Genomic DNA, 22,581 nt, shown 5'->3' with positions numbered 1-22,581 from the left:
ATTCCATCCATAATCCCTTTAGAGTACTGAAACAGGAGTTAACATCGGAATCACCTTGTTTAGTGTCTTGGATCTGATTCTCCAACTCATATATTGAACCATCATTACCTCCACTTGAAAATTCCTCTTTCACAGCTGCCCATAGATCGCTTGCTTTCTCCATGAATAGACAGTTACGTCCAATGTTTGGCTGCATAGTGTTGATCAGCCAAGCCAACACCTGTGAATTCTCATCTTCCCATCTCTCTGCTGCAGATTCATCTTCTTCTGGTTGCTTCTTAGAGCCATATAGATATCCCAACTTGCTCTTCCCTCTGATGGTCATCTCGACTGATTGTGCCCAATTGACATAATTGGTGGAATTCAGCTTCTCAAACACCATCGGAAGGTTGGATTGATCATGCTGGCTGTTGAATTGCATAGCTGACACGAGATGTTTACTGTCAACATACATGGTGATTTGTGAGGTTTATGGTTGCAGGTGGGTAGGGACGTGCGGCAGCTAGGGTTTTGCTTGAGAAGGGGGTGGCGGCTGAACTTCTTTCTCAGCCTGAGAGGGTGGCAGCTGAACCTTGTGGCTGGACTTCTTTCTCGGCCTGAGTCTGTGTGCTCGAGAAGCTGATGGTGGCTTGGGTTTTCCCAGGACTGTGAGGCTAGGGTGTTAAGAATCTTAGGCTCTCATACCAAATAGAAAAAAATAACGAATGACTTTTTGTATTATTGCGTATAATGTCATTACATACTGCTGCTTTTATACATAAAGTCAGATGCCTATAAATTTAAAGAAATCAACTCACACTCTATACAATTAATTTTAGGAAATTATAGCTAATAAGGCAAGTCTAATTTAGGACACAGTAATTTTGATTCTCGGCACACTCTATATTTAGTGTTGCAGAGAATGGTAGCCTTCTATATGCGGCAGATCTTCAACAAAATTGAATAATCCACCACACGTTTCAACTTGGGCTCCAATTTTTAAGAATCCTTTATTCCCTGCAGTGGTTCAACCATCTATTTTCCACTACAGGTTGAATCCAAGGGAGCATACTATTGAGGATTTAGATAATACCCAGCAGCGCTAATATGTATAGGGCGATGAGGTATTGGAGCCCATATATGTCTATCATCTTCTTCCCAAATGGTCCATAGTTCTTCGAATTTCTTAAAATATTAGTATTAAGTTTTTTCTTTTTTCTAAATCTATCAACTCATAGATAACCCCCATGGCAGCTCTTTCCTCAAAATTAGCTTCCCTTAGAATAAACAAGAGGGACATAACTCTTGATAAGGTAAGCAATATGAGACCAAAAACGGTGGCCAACCACAGAGATTGAAAGAGCCCTGTACCTTAGTTTATTTTCACATAAGTAGACATGAACTACATCTTAGAAGAGAATGTAGTTCTAAGCTCCGCGCTTTGTTTGTAGAGATTTCGGAGTGTCAAAAAGGCAATTGCAAAGCATTTCACTACCATTCAAATGAGTTCTTTGTTGGTGAAATTCTTAATCATCAGAGCAAGAGCATAGGATGATTATCATGGTCTTGAATTTCCAAGAAATTGTTGAAATGTCTATCAACAAATTTTGCTTTCCACCACCCTTGACGTTGGAATGGTTGTCGATTTCCGTTTTTACAAAATTTCCATAAAAATTCCTAAAAATATTCTGAAATTTACAAAATATTAAATTTTTTGAAAAATGTCTAGAAATTTGAATACTAGAATGAAGGTTTTCTTTGAAATTCAAATTTGAGATATAGAACCCCAATTGAAAATTTTCTCTTAGTTTCTCTTCTTTTTATATTCAAATTATAAATTATTCTAAGGAGGATATGAATTATAGCTTTCAAACTTTTTGAAATTATAAGAAAAACTAAACTTAGTTATTAGCTACAACATTCTATTCGACCTTTTATGCCTAAATTATCTATATTTGTATAACAAATAATATTTGTCGGATTATGAGTTTCACTTATATTAATTGAATATGTTTAATTATTGTATTAAAATTATTGCGCCTTGTACCCCACACACCTGTCCATGATGTATTTTATTTATAACATTTTAGTTCTAAATCGGACACTTTTATATCCGTTAATAGTTTCTAATGTTTCAAAAAAAAAACAAAAATCTGTGCTTTATTACTTATTTCCACCATTTTTTAAATTCAGAATTAAAATTGACATTGACATTGAAATTTCATAATTTTGAAGCCATGGAATATTAATTGAAATTGAAATTTAAGACCTTGTTTATAAATAAATTTCACAACTTGCACTTGGATGGAGGCAAAAGTCGAAAGTTGATGGGACAAAGGGAATTGACAAAATTGAAAAGCTTGGTATTATGTTGGGAAAGGGTTGAAAAGGGGTTTTCTTGGCTAAGGTTGGCTAGTGTTTTTTGTTTTTTGTTTTTTTTTGGTTCTGTTTTTTTTTTTTTTTTACTTTTTTTTTTATTAGGCGGTTTTCTTGTTTTATTTGGTGGACCCCTTGTCCCAGCATGTTGTCTCTTCCCTTCTTTCTATCTAATGTAGCTTCTTTTTTTATCAATAAATAAATAAGTAAATAAATAAACACATTTCACAACTTGCTTACCTTTTAGGATTTTGTGGTCATGTTAATCTTCAATTTCGAGATTTCTTTCTAGATCCAAGCTTTGTGTAGTTCAAGGAGTCCAATACAAACTTCTCCCTTTGTTTTTTCCACGTTTTTCCACCACTTTCCATGTTCCTTGTATTAAATGTTATCACCTGTGTGACATTCTGGTCACCTACTTCTACAACCCCCTCATCAAGATATGCAAACATCAAGTCACCAATTTTTATAGTATCAAATGCATAAATTGATTTTATGAATCATGTATTTACGAGACTATTTACAAGAAAGCTTATAAGAAACCTTTATCTCCGACCATCATTCGTAGTAGAAGTGTAGAACATCCATATTCCTTCCAAGCCTTTTTATGCTCTTTTAAACATGCCATCTATGCCTTTAACCTCATCTCTAGGGATCCATGTCCTCATCTAAGGTGGCTTGAAATCTTGCCCATAATTGGCAGTCCCATCCACCATAACACATGTCAATATGCATCATCCATCAAACTGAAAGTGAGAGCATTGTTGAATACAAAACGCTTTACTTTCCTATAAACCAAATTCCTCTTTTCTTCCTTCTATTTTGCGTTTAGTGTAGCTTGTGTGGCTTCAGAATATGTAGACTTAAACCTCTTCCTCTAGGACTAACGCGATCTGCACTCTTTTTTGCCACAAATCTCACAGATGGAGAAGATACGCTCTTAGTACCTCCTCCTGGATCCATCCCAACTTCTCCAAGAAGATAATTTCTTTTAGCTTTCTCTTCTTGAAATCTTTCATTAGCAATCTTACACTGGTTTCTAACATCATTAGGAACCGTCGGACAAGGTTTCATCCCCTTTCTTGTACTGGCTAGATTATGCTTAAATCGTGTCACAATCCACGACAACATTGATTACAGCTTTGCATCTAAAATTTTTTTCTCCATCAAAATTTTATGGACTTCTAAAAATCCTTTTTATGACCCTTCAATTAATTCTGAGAAAATGTTTTTTGAACCCTAAAATGGTACAATCAGCTGCAGGCTGCTGCAGAAAATTGAAAATTATTGAGTGAGAAGAGAATAGAATAAAGCAGTAGCCAATTTGATAATGCCAGGGGAAAGCAGCTCCAAACTCTTTAATCTTCAGCTATGAAAAAAAAGAAAAGAAAAGAAAAAAGAACAGAGAAAAAAAGAAAAAGCAGCTGAAGGCAGTGAGAAAATGACTCAAAACTCTCAGTGTTCATCTTTATTAATGGAACATTGGGTGGGGGGGAGGGGCGGGGCACAGGGAGCAGCTGATCTGACAGATTGAAAGTAGTAAGCTGCTCAAAACTATTCACCAAATTGTGGTAAAAAGGCTGCAGCAGCTCAATTATCTTGAGCAATAGGAATTTTATAATAAAAATGAAAAGAAAGCTGAGAGTTCGTGGTGATGTGCTGAATAATCAGTGAACAGTCTGTCACTTTTGGGGGGAAAGTCACCCTAGAAATGGAAAATACAAAAAGAGAAAAAAGAAAATAGAAAAAAAGGAGAGGAATCTTTGATGCGTAAATGAAAAAAAATGAAGAACCAACATCAAATTTGTCAAATGGAGAGAGTTACAGACTTAAAAAGAGATTGTCAAGGAGACTGTGTGAGTTACAGTTGTTTATTTCAAATTATGCACTGATCCCTTTTAGGCAGGAAAGGCACTGAGGTGCACCCCATAATGCCCTTTAAAACACTGATGAGAGAAGTGTAGAAGCACTAACTCACCTTTCTCCATTCTTAAAACAGTTTACACTTCAATGTTTTGTGGATTCCTATGAATATAATGTTTTACCTAATCTTTACATTGCGCATAATAAAGACCAACAGGCCCAAAATCAAAAGGAACAAGAACTGAAAATTCTTCTGGGTTGTTCACTTTTCTGGAAAGTTTGCAGTAGAAGCTAGTAGGAGATCTCATTTTTATGCTTCATATGCTATTTATGTTTGGACTGAAGTTTTTTCTTGTTATACAGGATGCTCTTAATAGATCGAGCTTTGAGAATTATAGCTCCAAGACACGTGATTCTCTGTCGAGTTGGATGCCTGATTGCATAGGATTCAATCTTATTGAGGCAGTTTTATGCCATATATGTCGGAAGGAACGCCCAGGTGCTGTGTTAGTATTTATGACTGGTTGGGAAGATATTAGTTGTTTAAGGGACCAACTTAGAGCCCATCCCCTTTTAGGAGACCCTAACAGGGTTCTGCTGCTTACTTGCCACGGTTCAATGGCAACATCTGAACAGGTGAGGCCTTATCCCCTTCTGCTTTTTCTATGAGGATTTGAAATTTAACATTATTTCCAAAGTTTGGGATTTAATTTCTGTTGTAGGGTTCTATACAGAGTTTAAACCTAGACTGGACCAGCTGGTCAGTTTAGTGGTGCAGGCTACATAGCCAACTCGGTTCTGAAGTAATTTGGGGTTGTATCCAGGTGACCTGGCTGGACCTGGTGAATCAGCAGGGTCAACCCAGATCCCCTCAAAAGCATTGTCTTATATTCCCATGAAATTGTCAAATTTTCGTCAATTCCCACAAATCACCAGAAATTTATTGAAATCTCGAAACTTTGACGAAATTTGTTGAAAGTTTAACTATACACTAAAATTTATTGAAGTTCAAATCTGAGAATCAAAACTTAAATTAGAATTTCTCTTTTAAGTCATCTTCTTTTCTTATTAAAACTAAACATTATTACAAGAAGGATATGAATAGCTTTCAGACTTTTGAAATCATTATATGAAGAAAATTAGACGTTGATATTAGCTGCAACAGTTTATTTGATTTTTTTGTTGAAATTATTACCTTACACCAGCTATCTTTGATGTACTTCATGTGTAATATTTTAATTCTAAATCTTGCATTATTATGTCTGCCAGTGAGTTTCTAAAGTTTCATAAAAGAAGTCCATGCTTTATTGCATATGTTCATCATTTTTCAGAATGGAAATAGAAATAGAAATGGACATTGACATCAAAATTTCCATAGAAATTTCCTTGTAACATAAAAAATTTCATAGAGATTTCCTTACTTTTGAAGCCCAGGATAAAAAAACACGCTGCTGCCTGCTTTTGGTAGGTTTTTGAACCATGGACCTCAAGGAATACATCGTCGTGTCTAACATGGACCAACTGAAGTTGTTTGCAACCTTCTTGTGCAAATAATATATATGCATTACATGTAACATAAAGGAAAGGCAACCCCCACCCCCACTGCATGCACACACACTCAAAACTTAATTAAAAAGTTCAGTTCAAGCTGACATTTTCTCCTTATATTTCAATATATATTTGATGGCTAATACTAATAATAATATTATTATTAGTTTTTTAAAAAAAGTTATGATGAAAAAAAGGAAAGTAGTACAAATTGTATTGTTGTAGCTACTTATTGTTTTTTGCTTTGATTAGCTAATGGTCGTTTATGACTAGTCTCTTTGAATTACAGACATGGTCTTAAATTTCTACGAAATTGTCGAACCGTCGAAATTTCCGATTTCCGTCACCCTTGAAATCGAAATGGTAGTCGATTTCCATCTTGCATAATTTTTGTCGAAATCTCAACGAATCATCCGAAATTTATCGAAATAGAGAAACTTGTCGAAAATTTAACTATTCGACGGAATTTCGTCAGAATTCAAATGAGAAATTTAGGAGTGAAGTGAAATTTCTATCTTGATTTATTTTATCAAAACAAAAGATTATTACAAGTGCTTTTGAAATTATATGAAAAAATAAACTTACAGTAATATTTTATTTAACCATTCATGTCTAAATTTTCATTATTTGTATAATAAATAATATTTAAATGATTTATGAATTTCATTTGTATTAACTAAATATGTTTAATGTATATTATCTTACAAATATGTTTGATACACATACTATTTTACAACTTTTCCACCTCATACAAAACATAGATGTATTTAATTTGTAGTATATTAGTCCTAAAACTTATATTATTATGTTTGTTAACCATTTCCAAAGTTTCACGAAGAATTCCATGCTTTACTACTAATTTCCGTTATTTTTTCGAATTGAAATTGACATTGAAATCGAAATTTCCATGCTTTTGGAGCTTTGAAATTTGAGTCGAAATTGAAATTTAAGACCTTGATTACAGACACACACACATACTCTCTCTCTCTCTCTCTATATATATATATATATATATATGCGTGTGTGTGTGTGTGTGTAGAGAGAGAGAATACCACCTCTTGGTTGCTTATCTCTAACAATAATTTATCTCAACCATCAAAACTAAACTAATCTTTACTATACAAAATGAACTTGTTAAAATAAAATAGAACTTCAGATATAACTGGAAATAAGGATCCAGAATATCCTTAACATAGAACCCATATTGAAGTAAAAATAACCCCAAAATACCCTTGTAAAGACTTCTACAAGTACTCATAAATAGTGCTCGTGCTGCAGTACTTGGGGACTGCTATAGTGCCTTGGAACAGTGCTTGACTATGGTACTTCGAATTGTATTTTCAATTGAACTCCCAAATCAACCCTTGCAATCATCCCACCAAACAAAATCTTTTGGGTAAGAAGTTTGCCTTTTTTTGCTTCTTTTGCCTGATTGCAGAAATTGGTTGGAATTTCGATAAGGGAATGGGAGGAAGGTGTTAGTGAAAAGTGCTACATTTGCGGTGATGTTGTGCATTTATTTAGAGCCCAATGTTAGAATTTTCAGGATTCTGTTGATCATTTATTGTGTAGGAAGTGTTCTTGGCATCACTTTTGTTTGCAACAATGAGTTTTTTAGAGGAATATCTCTAGCTGATTTGCAACAGGAACAGAGAGCTACTCCCTGGCACGTGCAACCTGTTTGCATGTGGAGAGATAAACAAACAATGAATAACACCCATGTTTGGCAACAAATAATTTTTTAATAAACTTATATTGAATGCGGGGCAACAGAACCAGGACCCAGGACCTCCTGGCAACCTGGCTCTAATGTGTTAGATTACAACTTTTACCTAAAAGCTTAAGCTATTAGGCTCTGGACCAACATTTTATATCAAGCCTTAACAATCTCCAACAATGAAATTTGTGCTTATGGGCGTGCAATCAGTTGGTTCAGTTGGAACAGTTAGGAAATTGGCAGAACAAAAAGTTTTCATTTCTGTACATATTTGAAACCTGACTGACCAAACCTCTGCTTCATAACAGAAACCCAACAGGATAATACCAAACTGATTAAACCTCTGTGTCACAACATGCGTCCCCAAACACCAGAGAAAGAGAGGAAGGGAAAGCAGAAGAACCAATAAAATTTACCAAGACATGCTAAATCTTGATCATCTTAAAGCTCAAACTCTCAAGCCCTTCTACTGATATCCATCAATGTGTCAACACAAAGCCTCATCCCAAGCCCCACCTTTGCCAATTTCATCCAGCATCTCGGCCTTATCCCTTTGATTAAATCCAAACCATATGGCAAATCTGTTACAACAGCAGCAGATAACAAGTAAAAGAGAAAAAGACGAATAGAGAGTGAAACTACATGAAATGAAGACTGATCAGATGGTGGGAACTTTCCTCCATATCATTGCCATTGGCAACCCTGCAATCGTGCCAATAATCTATTTTCACAAAAGAAGGGATTCCCCAGCTGCTACAGTTTTCTCTCTACTGTTCCTTGCTTCCTGGGAAAGCAAAGGCTGTCACTATGAGCGAGCAGCTGAACATGAGCAGGGAGCTTTGTTGCCCCAGTATCTTGAAATTGCACATAGCTCTGCAATGTTTAACAAATGAAATGAAAGAGGAGAAAACGGCATCTTGTATACCTATGCTTTTAAAATAAATAGGAAAACATAAAATGCTCAATTGGTTTATTGGGCCACTTTTCAGTAACCAAAAACCGAAACTGAACCAACCAACCAATCTTTTCCGAACAAAACCAACAAACTCTTCAAACTAAACTGATTCAACCAATAAATGTTCCCTTAATTGTGCTTGCAAGTTTCAGTATGTGACTGATTCTGGCTTTTGGATTGCAGCGCCATTGGCATTAGGTCCATTATGTTATGATGGCAATATCATCGACACTTTATTCATAGTGCTAATAGACAATTACTTCAATTTTCATGGATATCATATAATTTTATTCGTCACATTGTTAGATAAAAAATATTGGATGCATCAATATGGAAATTTTTGGTACTGTCCCTGAGATATCTTTTCTTACTATAATATCTTGTTTTGACTGCCCATCATCAACAGTTTATTCATAGTGCTATTATACGTTTACTTCAATTTTCATGGATATCATATCATTTTATCCTTCACTTTGTCTGTCTTTGTTTGCAGAAACTTATATTTGAGAGACCACCTCCTAATGTACGTAAAGTAGTCCTTGCTACAAATATGGCGGAGGCCAGCATTACTATCAATGACGTTGTTTTTGTTGTTGATTGTGGAAAAGCAAAAGAGACCACATATGATGCTTTGAATAATACCCCTTGTCTATTACCTTCTTGGATATCACAAGCTTCTGCTCGGCAAGTAAGTTGACTTGTACATTGGATCATGGAAATGAAAGGGGGTGTAATAGGTTTCTTTCGATTGGGATCATTATGATATGTTTTCTTGTGTCGGCTGAGAATGCATGTTGACGAGGAAGCAGTGTAGATTACATTTTTTTGAACAGATCATCAAAGCATTAATTTCTCTTTAAGTTAAATTTTTGAGATTGAAGTCGCCTGATTTGGTGGTATGGTATCACATTGATATTTTGGAATGCTTGGTGTCAGTGTGTCACGCTGATGTTTTGGAGTACTTGATGGTCTATTGATGTTTTGGAATACTTTTGTTTAAGCCTATTTATTGAAACAGTGATCGGATTGATGATAATAGTATCCAGGGCCATGAACAGTTGACTAGAATAGATTAATTGATCTGATACATTTTCGAAAAAAGAAACTGTAAATGACTGGAATTACTTCTGATTTTTTCCGTCCTAGTATCTAAAGAAATAGACAAGGGAGGAGCATGGGGTTCAATTCCTGATTTAATGTATCCTTCGTTTGCTTTGAGAAAAAATTCCTGCCTTTTCATGGTCTTAATGAATCAAAATGAATTTTTTTTTTAAAAAAAAAAATATGGTTTCAGTAATTTCAGATGAAATTGAAATGGATTTTCATTGCATGGTTATTGCCTGAAAATCCACATATATGTCCTTGGCAATTGAGACTTGTGTGACATGAGGATTATTTGCATGTGGTTATGTAGTAGTCAGCAACATAGTGCACGTAATACAAGGACTTTAGTGTGCTGTTGGCATCTGTATTGCATTTCCCATCATGTCTTTGTAAGTGGTTCACACAAATAGGGATCTTACATCATATTGTGTAAACTTGTGTTGCAGAGAAGGGGTAGGGCTGGCCGTGTGCAACCAGGTGAGTGTTATCACCTATACCCTAGATGTGTCTATGAAGCTTTTGCTGAATATCAACTTCCAGAACTTCTGAGAACTCCTTTGAACTCTCTCTGCTTACAAATAAAATGTTTGAAGCTTGGAAGTATTGGGGAATTCTTGTCAGCTGCTCTGCAGCCACCAGAGCCTTTAGCTGTAAGTGGTTTGCTAATCTGGAATTCACAGTTCTATTTGTTTTTATCTTTTCTTGAGATCCATGTTTTTTATTCAAATGATATGTTGTTGTTCTGAGATATCTTGACTGTTGCTTTTACTTACAAGTGTTTGTGTAAATCATGTTTATTTACATATTTTACATGATTTATACCAACAGGGGAACCAATTAGTACTTTAAGAAAAACCAACACTTTCTTTATTGGAGCACCTGTATTGAAAAGTTGTAGGTGTTCAACTTTTAATGTATGTAGATTATACAAAAGTAATGAACAGAGCGAAGGAAAGCAAAATCAAGAGGAAAAAAAAAAATTAAGAACCCAATAAATCATCAGAGAAATGCACATTCAAGACTGCTAATTCTTGGTCCGCCCATCAGAAGTGGACTGAACCGGCTTGTACTCGTAAATACCAGCAAGGTGTTTGCCAGCTCCCAGAAAAAAATTTTTGAAGGAGAAATCCAGGGGAAGATGGTTCCTACAACAATAGCTTACATTCTCCAAATTTTTTCCTCAAATTTTTAGGTTATAAATGGTCAAAAATTGTTGCCATGAAGCTTATCCTTTCATCTTCCATATTTTCCAGGTTTCTCATTGCCATAAATGTTTCATATGTAGGATGCTTCTGTCTATTGATAATTGGTGTTTTGGGCACATATTTGCTCGACACAGGGCCTGTGTTTACCCTTTTTAAGACATTTATCTGGGCATTATGGAGATCTCCACCCTATTCTTTTGAAATGCATGCAGCAAGGTCCATAGTGTTGAGGAACTTATTATGTAATTTGTTATCTATGTATTTGTTTTGTTATCATGATTGTGAAAATACATTTTGGACTGGAAGACCACATGATTTTGTGATCCCAACAATGTGAGGCTTGCTAACTCACTGAAAAACTCAATTGGAGTGGCGTTGTGGGTTAGATTGTTAAAATAGGTAAAACTGCCTGTTTAGCCTGATTTTTAATTGTTTTATTTGGGCTGTGGTTTGTAATTGAGGTCAGTTCTTTTTTATTTTGTTTGGGCCTAGTCTGTAAGTTTCAGCAATCCATCACACATAAAAATAAGAAACAGATCTATAATGATGCTTTTTAGAGAATTGGGGCTCGTTTTTGGATCAAACATTTGACTAGGATTCACATTTTTGCATTTTTGCTGCGATAGCTCATCATCTCTTTCACAGCTTGCCTCCCCCTGGCTGCAATTGAGCTCTTTTCTTCTCTCTCTCTCTCTCTCTGTTCAACTTGGAGCTTAAAGGTTTGACTTGAACAGATCACTGTCTTGTTTGGATGTTTGGTGACGGATTCTTCAAAATTTTGCGTTGCAGTCAGCTCCAATGCTTTTTGATCATGCAGAAACTCCCTTTGCTTAGTGCTTTTCAATTTTCTTCTTGTTATTTGATTGTGCAATTTGCAAGTCTGAGGTGATTGGCTCTACCTTTTTTTTTTCCCCTGCAAATTTGCGAGGCCAGAAATAGGTAGCTGGCCCGAAAAATCAAGGGCAAGGCTGCCTATCTATTTCCTAATCTGTTGAAATTTTTGGTGTGTAGAGCAGGGTACCCTAATGGCTTGATTATTCTAGCTCTGAAGAAGTGTCTTCTTCCCCTCCTTTGCACCACTTGGTTCCTTTGTCATGTGTGCTGTGTCCTAGATAGGTGTTTGAGAACCATGTCTTTGAGCTTGTTCAAGCTCAATTCGAAGTAGTGGATCGGAATGCACCGCAATGGAGTAACCTTTGGGGTTGGAGATGAATGTTGGGGGGGACTATTTGGAAACCAATTCCATTTTCAGGGGAATCCCATTGAAATTTTCAAGCATTGCATCATTGTGGTCCATTGAGACGGTGATTTTGTGGTCGTTTGGTGCTATGAAAGCTTGAAATTGGTGGATTGAGGTGGAGGCAGAAGGGGAAAGCTTGGTGCCTTTGTTTTATTAGTGGTGCTGTGGTGGCAAAGAGGCTGCTGTTGCTGAAGACAGGGAACTCTTTGACAATGAGGGTCAGGTTGGTGGAGGAGGCAAGGAGGGTGTGGAGCTGGGAGAGGAAGAGGTGAGGGAGCTCTGGAGGGACAAGGTCTTAGCCGAGGGAGTGAAGGAGAAAAACAAAAGGTGGCAAGGGATGCAGTGGCGGAGATGGTGGCATATTGTATGACTCAGAAGCAGAGGATTCTGAGAATTCCTGTATATTGTTAATTTTTGGTATTATTTTGGAAAATGAGTATATAGTCAAGTTTGCAGCATTGTTATGAGTATTTTAGAGAATAAAAATTTAAAGAAAGTATATATTTTCCATTAAAATATATTTTGGGCTTTTGAATGAATATACTGTCCAATGTTTGTCATGTCACCTCCCTATCCAAATCTGATGGAGACTCCAAGCCTAGAGAAGAAATGTTTTGTAAAGCCATTATTGGAATGCAAGGCAAACTAAGAGTGAGTATTTGATAAACACAATATAAAAAAAAAGAAAAAAGGGCCGTACCCAGTGCACAATATGCATACATTTATTTCATAAAGTAACCAAAAAAGTTTTATTTTCATTGATAAGCTCTGTACATTGGGCTGTACTTTGCACACAACACTTTTTAACCCTCCTAGACTAAATACAGAACTCCAACCAAACACAAGCTTAATGTCTTCCTGCTGACCTGTTGTACATGTCAAAAGTAGCAATCTCTTGGAAAATTTAACAAATGGAGCTTGATTCAGTTCAAACCTGAAAATTTAAGAAGTAGGGTGAGCAACCACATGCTCAATAGACATTCTAAATTTCCCTAATTCATATATGGATTTCAATACTCTAAAAAATATGATATCTTCACTTATTTCAACATAGTAGTATTGTCTCAAATGTACGCAATTCTTGTCTCAACAAGTGCCAATTTCCAGCTTTGCCAACCACTGAATATCCTCCACAGGTTTAGGGTCTTTACCCAAGGGAGATACAATCCCTACTAGCTCCCACAATATCACAGCCACAACAGTACATGGTGCCACTTATTTCACACAATAGCAATTCAACATATGCTTACACAAGCTATGCCATAGCTAGTAAAACCACCATCCTTATGAGATGAATACAGATCACATGAAAATTTCCCAACTGAACAATATATACAAGTATGATAACCAAAGATAACACATATGCAGCCATATCAAGCAATTAGAAATAGCAAGCTTAAATCTTGCGTAGAATGGATTCAATTCCATGCAAGTTTCTACTCCTATTCTTTTTGAATACCCTGAATCTCTAGATGAATATATGAAAATTAAGTGCATCTATCTTGATTATCAGCTTCTCCAGTTTGTTTTAAGGTTCCTCTGGGTTTTATGTATTTTCTTCTCAATTTGCCTGAATTTTCCTGATGTTGCTTGATTTTCTGCAATGTCTTGTCTCTTCCTCTCTCTCTCTCTCTCTCTCTAGAACTAGGGATTCCAGAAATTTGCAAGGTGTGTTTTTATTTTATTTTATTTTATTTTTCTGGTATTTCTCATGATTAAAAAATTGTAGCACAGCAGCTCCTACAGTGCTGGCAGGTGTATTCTAGTTGTTTTCTGCTGGAGTGCAATACTTCCAGCTGCTGGTGTTTGCTGGTCTGTATTTCTGCCAGGCGCCACACCTGGTCTGGCACGCCCCAGCTTTTTTTCTTTTTCTTTTTCTCTTTGTCCCAACTCGTATGTGGTTTATGTTTTGGGCATGTCCCTCTTAATTTCCTTTTATCTGTGCGCCCCCTCCTCCCCACCACCCTCCTAATCCAAACTAATAACCTGAATAAAATTCCCAATTCCAATTAACATAACTTAGTTAATGCACAACAGGTTCTGTCAGTGTCAACTCATTCAATAAAGAATAAAGTAACGACCATGCAAATGTTATGATTACCATGGCTTAAAGGGTGTGGCTATCACAATTCACATGTTGCGCCAACATCGTACTGTATACAGCTGCAGATAACTATCATAGCTAATCATGTTGTGCAAACCTTAGCTATCGAAACTACCAAAGCAAGCAAACCCTAAGTCTGCCTTGCCCTTTTAACAATTATGGTGGTGTGCTGCTTTTGTTTTAGTGATCATTGTGACAAAATTGGGTTACTTCAATTTATTGCAGGTCCTAAATGCTGTTGACTTTTTGAAGATGATTGGAGCACTAGATGAGATGGAAAATCTTACAAATCTTGGTCAGTCTATCACTGATTTTCTATTTTCAAAAAAGATATGTATCGATGAAGCTTGCTATATATATTTCTGCTGGTTTGGTCTTCAATTTTTTTTGGTGGGGGGGGGGGGGGGGACAGGTGAGTTTTTGTCAATGCTTCCAGTAGATCCCAAGCTAGGGAAAATGTTAATCATGGGTGCTATCTTTCGTTGCTTTGATCCTGTTCTTACCGTTGTGGCTGGACTTAGTGTCAGGGATCCTTTCCTTCTGCCCCAAGACAAAAAGGATGTAAGTTTGATCATTTATATATCTCATGTTCTGCATTATTTATTTTTATTTTTCATAGAAATATCACTTGTAAGTGCACTGTGCACCTATGTGCTTTCTTTTGAGCTCTTCAGATTTTCACCTCCTTTTTGGTGTGCCTTGAAAGCACTACTTCATGTTTGAAATTTTAGCATTGTACTTTATAAATCTTTAAAAAAAAAATGCTGTGATGTATAGTTTGGAACTTAGGATTTTAGGAGAGTACATAAATAGGGTAGACAACAATGTTAATTCCCCATTTATAATTTGAATCAGTGTAGCTTCCATGACATAGCTACAGTTACCAGTTTTTGCTTATAGAGGACCTTGAAGGGAACTCTTCATGAGACTTTTTTTTCATTGCCATCTTGATGAACCTTTTCATCATGTCCATCATAATTAACTGGGATTAAGGCTTAAGATGTCATATTTCATAGAAAATAGCTTATTGTTGTAAGTTCATCCTAGTTAAAAACATGTATTTCATTGCTGAATCTACCCAACTTGCTTTCATTCACAGCATGATCTGCTTCCTAGAGATTTGCTGGTAGCTTTCCTTGAAATTTAATCTTCTGTTGCAGTGTAGGATGTTCTTGTTCTTGCTCCAGCTGCGAGAATCCTAGTACTAAATTATTTGAGAAATTTATTCTTATTTTACTTTTCCTGGTGTGGACTGTTTTCTTCCTGAACTAACACGAATTTCAACTTTTAAGGGTTTGCAATGATTTTTGGGGAGAGATATTTGTAAATAGTTTCTGTCAAGAAGTATTAGTTCGTTAGTGGTCATTTATAAAACACCACATTGGTTCTATAAATGCTTCATCTGCACGGTAATAGTTGGCATTTTTAAATAATAATTTGTGGGTTCATAGAGGGGAATATCTTAGGTGATTAATTCATCTCCAAAGTTTGCTTTTGAGGTGGCTAGTTGAAGCGTATGATTTTAGGTTGAAGATCCAACTTCACAACTTTCATGGCTTTTAGTTTTGGTTCATATTCACATTTAAGAAACTGTATCTAAATAATACTGATTCTCTAACATGATTCATGGAAGAAATTCCTTTGTGCTTGTTTAAGAGACCTATGTGCCTCAAATAGAGCATTCTGTAATAATGGTATTTACAGCCATTTTAGTCTTTGGAAGTCTACTGCCTTACACATCTCTTCAGTTTCCTCCCATTCGCCACTGACATTGGATTTGTGTGCATGTTGGAAATAGACAAATTTTGACATTCTTCTCTCTTGGGAGGCATCTGCAATTTTAAAATATATTTTCATTTTGAGCTCTTATTGATCCTTCTTTGATTCTTTCATGATGCTCTTTCAAAACGTGATGAACTGAAATTATTATTTGTTTATGTTATGTATCAACAAAAGAATTATGATTGTAAAGAAAAAGGAACTGCAAAAATGCTTTATAAACTTGTTTATGTTTACAGCAGAAGTGATGTTCTCAGAACATTGGAGAGGACGAGGCATAATTATAGAAGATGTGTATATACATCCAGGCATGCACATGTAATGTCATATACATGAATATATGATAATTGTCATCTAGGATACAGTTATATATGTAGCATATTTATTTGTCATTGTAGGGCTGTTCCTACATGCCTTACTTCTTCTGGTTTGTTGTCTTTCTTGCTTTTTCTTCTCCTATTTTACCTGTGTCTGTATCCATCTAGATGGTAATTCTAACTGTTCTTTGCAAAATGATAGCTCCATAACTACATGTGATCAACTCATAAAATGCAGCATTGCACACCTTTGTGATGTTCATTGCCAGGATCCATCAATGTGTGCTAGATTTCCTCTAGGAAGACACATTTTGACAGATTTAACTTTTCCATCTCTTTCAGTTAGCAGGGACCGCAAAATCTAGATTTTCAGCAAAAGACTACAGTGATCACATGGCTCTTGTCCGAGCATATGAAGGATGGAAAGATGCAGAAAGAGAAGGATCAGCATATGAATATTGTTGGAGAAATTTCCTTTCTGCTCAAACTCTACAGGCTATCCATTCCCTAAGAAAGCAGTTTACTTATATTTTAAAAGATGTGAGATTACTAGATACTGATGGAAGCACAAACAATAAATTAAGCCACAACCAGTCATTGGTTCGAGCAATCATTTGTTCAGGCTTGTTCCCTGGCATAGCATCTGTTGTGGTAAGCCATCTTTACTTATAAACTGGCAGAGTTTTGTCCATATTATTCTCTGTTTAGCTTACCTGCACTATTTCCTCTATATTGCCAGCACAGAGAGACGTCTATGTCTTTCAAGACGATGGATGATGGCCAGGTTTTACTATATGCTGTAAGTTTGGAACTTCCCAAAAAAATTCCTCATTGATGGCATGGAAATGAAGTATTTCAATTCAGTTCATGATTGTTCTTATGTACTACCTTGTGTCTGGATGGTGCTACTCTTATGGTGAATTTTGAATTCGTAGTCTACTCATAATTCAACACACTTCAATATGAAATCAAAATTTAATATGAGGAATGCCAGATTATACATGATCAAGGTTTTATTGAGCATACAACTTACTCTGGTACACAAGTTTCCTGCTATTCAGAACTTACCAAGCTATATGCAGCAAAATGCTTCATTGTTTAAGGACCACTGTAATATAATCAGGCCCAGCATTGCCCTGTTATGTGAGGATCTCAATGTAAGTGGGACTCTGCTTGAGCAACTTGCTGGCTTAGAAAGTGGTCCTGATCATGTTTTCTTTTCAAATTGATTATTGTGAAGTGAACCCATGTGCATCACCTTTTAGATTGCATCCTGTTATATATATTATTCAGCTAGTGTTAACAAAGCAAAATGATTCTTTTGCTTGGTTGGTTGACAAAAATTAAAGAGCGAGTTGTGCTAAAGTCTTTGTTAGACAGCGTTGAATTTTTAATCTCTTAAGATTAATTTGAGTATGAGCAAATTGATTTCTATGGAGAGGGTGTTAACAAAGGCTCTTCACAGAAGTCAATAGGGTGTAAAGATGGGTCTCTTCCTTGAACATATTTGGGGCTGTAGTTGGGATCTAAATTCAAGGAGAAAGGTATTTGGAATCACATTTGAAAAGTTAGAAAAGACACTTGTAGGGTGGAAGGGCAAGTACTTGCTGAAGGCAAAGATATTTATTCTCACTAAAAGTGCTTTATCAAACTTTTTACTTTTTTTTTCTTTCACTTTTTGATAGAAAAAGAAGCTTTCTTGAAACTACTTAAACATTGAGTAATTGGAAGACCTAAGCACAATGGGATCTCACCCTCTACTTATAATATATGTCAAGTATATAACACCCTTACTAACTTATGCCTACTAACATTGCTATAACACATGCTAAATAACCATAAAAACCAATAACATCCCCCTTCAAGCTATAGCATTGATATCATATGTCCCTAACTCGTTACAAATGAATTTGACACAAGCAACACCCCCTCCCCCCAAAACAAATTGTGAATTTATATTAACAAGATGGAATGCAGACTCCATATGAGTGTTTGTAAGCTTTTGTGCAAGTTCCTCTTGGACAAAGTGACAATCAACTTCAATGCGTTTTCTGCTTTCATGGAAGGCTGTGTTAGAGGCAATATGAGTTGCAGCTTGATTATCAACATCAACTCCATAGATAAAGAATGTGGTAAACCAAGTTCTTCTAAAATGTTTTTTAACCAAACAAGTTCACATGTAGTATTAGCCCTAGCCTGATACTTTGACTTAGCACTTGACTTGCCCACTAGAGTTTGTTTCTTACTTTTCCAGTAACCAAGTTCCCACCAACATAAGTACAACATTCGGTTGTGGATCGTTTGTCAAAAGGTGACCTAGTGTAATCTACATTGCATATCTCTGAATATTAGTATGACCCTGATCCTAATATAAGAGACCCCTCCTAGGTGCACTTTTGAGTTTCTCAAGATGCTAATTACAACATTCTAGTGACTTTTGATTGGAAAATCAAGAAATTGGTTGACGACATTTGTTGTGAAAGATATATCCGGTCAAGTAAGTATGAGATAGTTCGACTTTTTCAACAAGTCTTCGGTATCAACCTTTGGCTAACAAACCACCCATATTTGTCACTATCTTGTCATTAGGTTATTGGTTGGCCTTTTACCTCTAACACAAGTCATCCTCGAATTTTGCCACATACGTGGTTTGGTCCTCCAAGGCCTATTATAGCTCTCTCTGACATGCTCATGGCTAGATTGGTTTTGTGTCAAAGAGGAAGAACTAGAAGATTCCACTTTTAGAAAGCGCATGCACCTAATTTGTTCCTATTTCCGTGATGACCGTCATGCGAAAGGTACGTTGTTAGAGTGTGATTTACTATTAGAATATCACTAGTTTGAATCCTAGTAACCCATTCTCACCCAAAAGGTGAAGTAACATACTTTTTTTTTAAGAAAACATTCTTATTCGAGATCTGGATATTTCTATGCCCAAGAAGTATTTCAATGGTCCTAAATCTTTGGTATGAAATTTAGTTAGTAGAAAATTCTTTATGTGTTGGATGCTTGGATCATTCTCACAAGTAATCACAATATCATCCACATGCTTAATGAGCAGAATCCTATTGGATGCAATATGACGATAAAATATAGAGTGATCTATTGTGCATCAATGAAAGCCAAACTTAAGTGCTATTGCTGAATCGTCCAAATCACGTACACATACACAATGAGTAGAATCTTATCGGATGTGATATGATAATAAAATACGAAGTGGCTTATCATGCACCATAGAAAGCCAAAGTCAAGTATTCAAGCACTCAAACGTCCAAACCATGCTCTTTAGATCATACATTGATTTCTTGAGCCGGCAACCCAAGCCCGACTCCCCTTGAACAATAAACTCAGTGGTTGTTGTATGGAGATCTCCTCTTGAAGATAACCATGTAGGAAGGAATTTTCACGTCTAATTGATGTAGAGGCCAATGATAGGTGGTGGCTAAGGGGATGAACAATCAACTCGAAGCAAGTTTGTGAACTTGGGAGTGTGTGTCGGAATATTCCAAATCGTACACCTAAGTATATCACTTAGTAACAAAGAGGTGGGCCTTCAAATGAGCCAAAGAACCATCAGGATTGACTTCAACTGTATACACCAAACACAACTAACCACAAAGTTATCATTACCAATTCGGAATCATCATTATCCTGTAATGCACGCATCTCTTTCAAGTTTCAACCATTACATTCCTCCATCTAGAATGATCAAAGGCTTCAGAAACATATCTATGAAAAGTGACAGAAGATGAATTACTAACAAAACAAAAATATGAGCGACAAGAAATCATAGCAAACTAATTTATCTTTCTTGATAGGAATTGGAAGATCAACATCTTGAGAGTTAGGATCATCAAACAAGAAAACCAAAGGCATAGTGGTAGTAATTGTAGGAAACTCTCCTCTCTTGAGCTGCCATCATGTATATTCATGCAAATTAGGATGATTAAGGCAATGGGAAGGATTCAAACTAGATGAAGATGCAAGCAGATGATTGGGCAGATGTATAAGATAGATCACAAAGGTTAGGTAGAGGAAGGGACTCATTAAGATCAAAAGTGCTTAAGCATTCAAAATATATGCTGTGGAATCAAAGAAGGTAACATCATTAGATGATGCAAGGAAGGACTATAACAATGATGTCCTTTTTTAGTACATGAGTAGCTCATAAAAGCACATTTTATAGCACAAGGATCCAATTTATCCATCCCAGGATTTAACTAATGGCCGAAGGACATACACCCAAATATACAAGGAGGTAAACAGAATAAATATGATTTGGAAAGAGAACAAAGTAGGGAATTTTACCACCAAGAACAGAGGATGGCATTTCGTTGATAAAAGAGCAGACAGTGAGTACAACATGGTTGGAAAACATTTTAGGAACATTCATATGATAAATTAGGGTATGAGTGACTTCAAAGATATGTCTATTTTTCTTCTTTGCAACTCCATTTTGTTGTGAAGTATAGGCACAAGGTGACTCATGAACAATACCAAACGTAGTTACATAAGTAGTGAATTGGGTACGAAAGTACTCTGTAGTAATATCACTATAAAGTATCTGAACAAGCATATGAAATTGTGTCTTTATTTCAGAGAAAAAGGCACAAAAAATATGAAACAACTCAAAATGATCCTTTATTAAATAAAGCTTAGTCATCCTTGAATAATCATCAACTAAAGTGACAAATATTGAAAGCCCAACTTTGACACAAGACTGGGACCCCAAACATCCTAATGAACTAACATGAAAGGGCTAACAGACATAAGATTGAAAGGGAAACTTGGGAATATACAAAAAAGAAGAAAAAGAGAAAGATGAAGTGGGATTTACTGTCTGTATTCCCTTAATGGTAGTAATGGACCTATTAGCAAGGGTAACGCAAGGTAGGCTTTTAGAATACTGAAGGGTGGAAAGGAAATTAGATATACCTGTCATATGATCAATGGCAGTTGAATATATAATCCATTTACTGGTGCAAACACTGGACGATAGGCAAGTTGTAGGATACCTATCTAAGCAAAAGATGGTGATGGGAAGAGAAGCTTTCTTGGATGCTTGATCATACTTGAACTTGGAAAACTTTTGACATGGATATAGTATGCTGCTCTGTGCTCGAGCCTGAAAGTGTGGAGTATGTTGTGGCTGCATTAGCAATGTTTGGTGGTTTATTATGAAGACTGTAGCACTGCTTTGTTGTATGACCTCTTCATCCACAATGAGTGCACTTCCAAAGGGGGCCTTTACCACATCCATCCCTTCCACCATGACCACTCGAACCAACCTAAGAACTTTTGCAGTTTCTTGATGGAATATTAGAATTACCTTGTGTATTGAAAGCTGTCTTCTTAAAGCTAGAGATTGAAACACCGGAAGCAGTGAGTCAGTGACTAAGGAATTTGTTTTGGATGAAGCACAAAGGAACACAATAATTAATTTCGGTAAAGGATGGGAACTTTTCATTACTAAGATTCGGGATGGGATTGCCTCAAACTTGGGTTCAAACCCACTAGGACCTAAAGAATTGATCAACTCCCTTTGCTTTTGCTTCTCAAGAACATTGGAGGTTATACCTGCATGATGTTAAGTTCTAATGCACTTCATCTGTGCAAAGTACTTTGTGACACTCTTGTCTTCCTATTGTAACTGGAAATATTCCAAGTGTAGATTGTATATTCGTATAATTTACTATTATAAGAGGTTGACATAATCCCAAATCTCCTTGCAGTCATCCAAATGCATGAACATCATGCAATATGGGCCCCCAATTAGTTCCACCATAGGGTGAGTGCATCTTGTTCAATCCATGCTTCTTTCCTTTTGTCGTCACTGAGTCCAGATTGAAACAGATGAATTTACCTAAGCCTATTAAATAGATCTCAACTGGCTTAGACCACTGCACATAATTCTTTCTATCCAATTTCTTGGTTTTTATATGTGGCAATGATGAAGGAACTATACTCTCAGGATTCATGGACTTCATCCAAACACTCACAAACGAGACCAACAATAAACAAGGTTAATGGCCAGAACAACCATGAACAAGGTGAACTCCACAAACGAATCACAAATAAATGAACACAACGCTGCTACAGCCCCAAGAAACTAGCACACAGAAGAAACCAACACATGGCCCTAATAGTACCAACCAACCATTAACAAAGTGCTTCAAGTGAACAGCTGAAAATGGTTAATCTTTGGAGAAGCATGACCAAAAACTTGATATTATGGAGTATGGGGCCATTTAAGGCATTCGGGAAGAAATTGGAGCAAAAACCGGGCTTAACGATCTTCCATAGCTGGAGTGTGGTGTTGAGCTGCTGGCTGTCGGCCTGTTGGTGGGGTGTGTGAGCCGTGAGGTATCCTCCACGATGAAATTTCACAGCCTTA

At 36.3% G+C, this 22,581-nt stretch overlaps 1 protein-coding gene across 1 annotated transcript in view; it reads left to right on the top strand.

The window, feature by feature from the left end:
- Nucleotides 1-22,581, top strand: part of LOC131166365 (DExH-box ATP-dependent RNA helicase DExH3) — an 82,939-nt gene that overhangs the window by 36,656 nt on the left and 23,702 nt on the right. The window contains exons 11-17 of the mRNA XM_058124847.1: nt 4,582-4,854; nt 8,932-9,126; nt 9,989-10,192; nt 14,317-14,386; nt 14,504-14,652; nt 16,530-16,838; nt 16,927-16,986. Of these exons, the coding sequence (XP_057980830.1) occupies nt 4,582-4,854; nt 8,932-9,126; nt 9,989-10,192; nt 14,317-14,386; nt 14,504-14,652; nt 16,530-16,838; nt 16,927-16,986 (1,260 nt within the window). The remainder of the gene's footprint in view (nt 1-4,581; nt 4,855-8,931; nt 9,127-9,988; nt 10,193-14,316; nt 14,387-14,503; nt 14,653-16,529; nt 16,839-16,926; nt 16,987-22,581) is intronic.

Source organism: Malania oleifera, chromosome 10, assembly GCF_029873635.1.
Source record: "Malania oleifera isolate guangnan ecotype guangnan chromosome 10, ASM2987363v1, whole genome shotgun sequence".
In the NCBI taxonomy this organism is placed as follows: domain Eukaryota; kingdom Viridiplantae; phylum Streptophyta; class Magnoliopsida; order Santalales; family Ximeniaceae; genus Malania; species Malania oleifera.
Note: the sequence above shows the minus strand (reverse complement) of the source record. Positions and strands in the feature narration are given on the sequence as shown.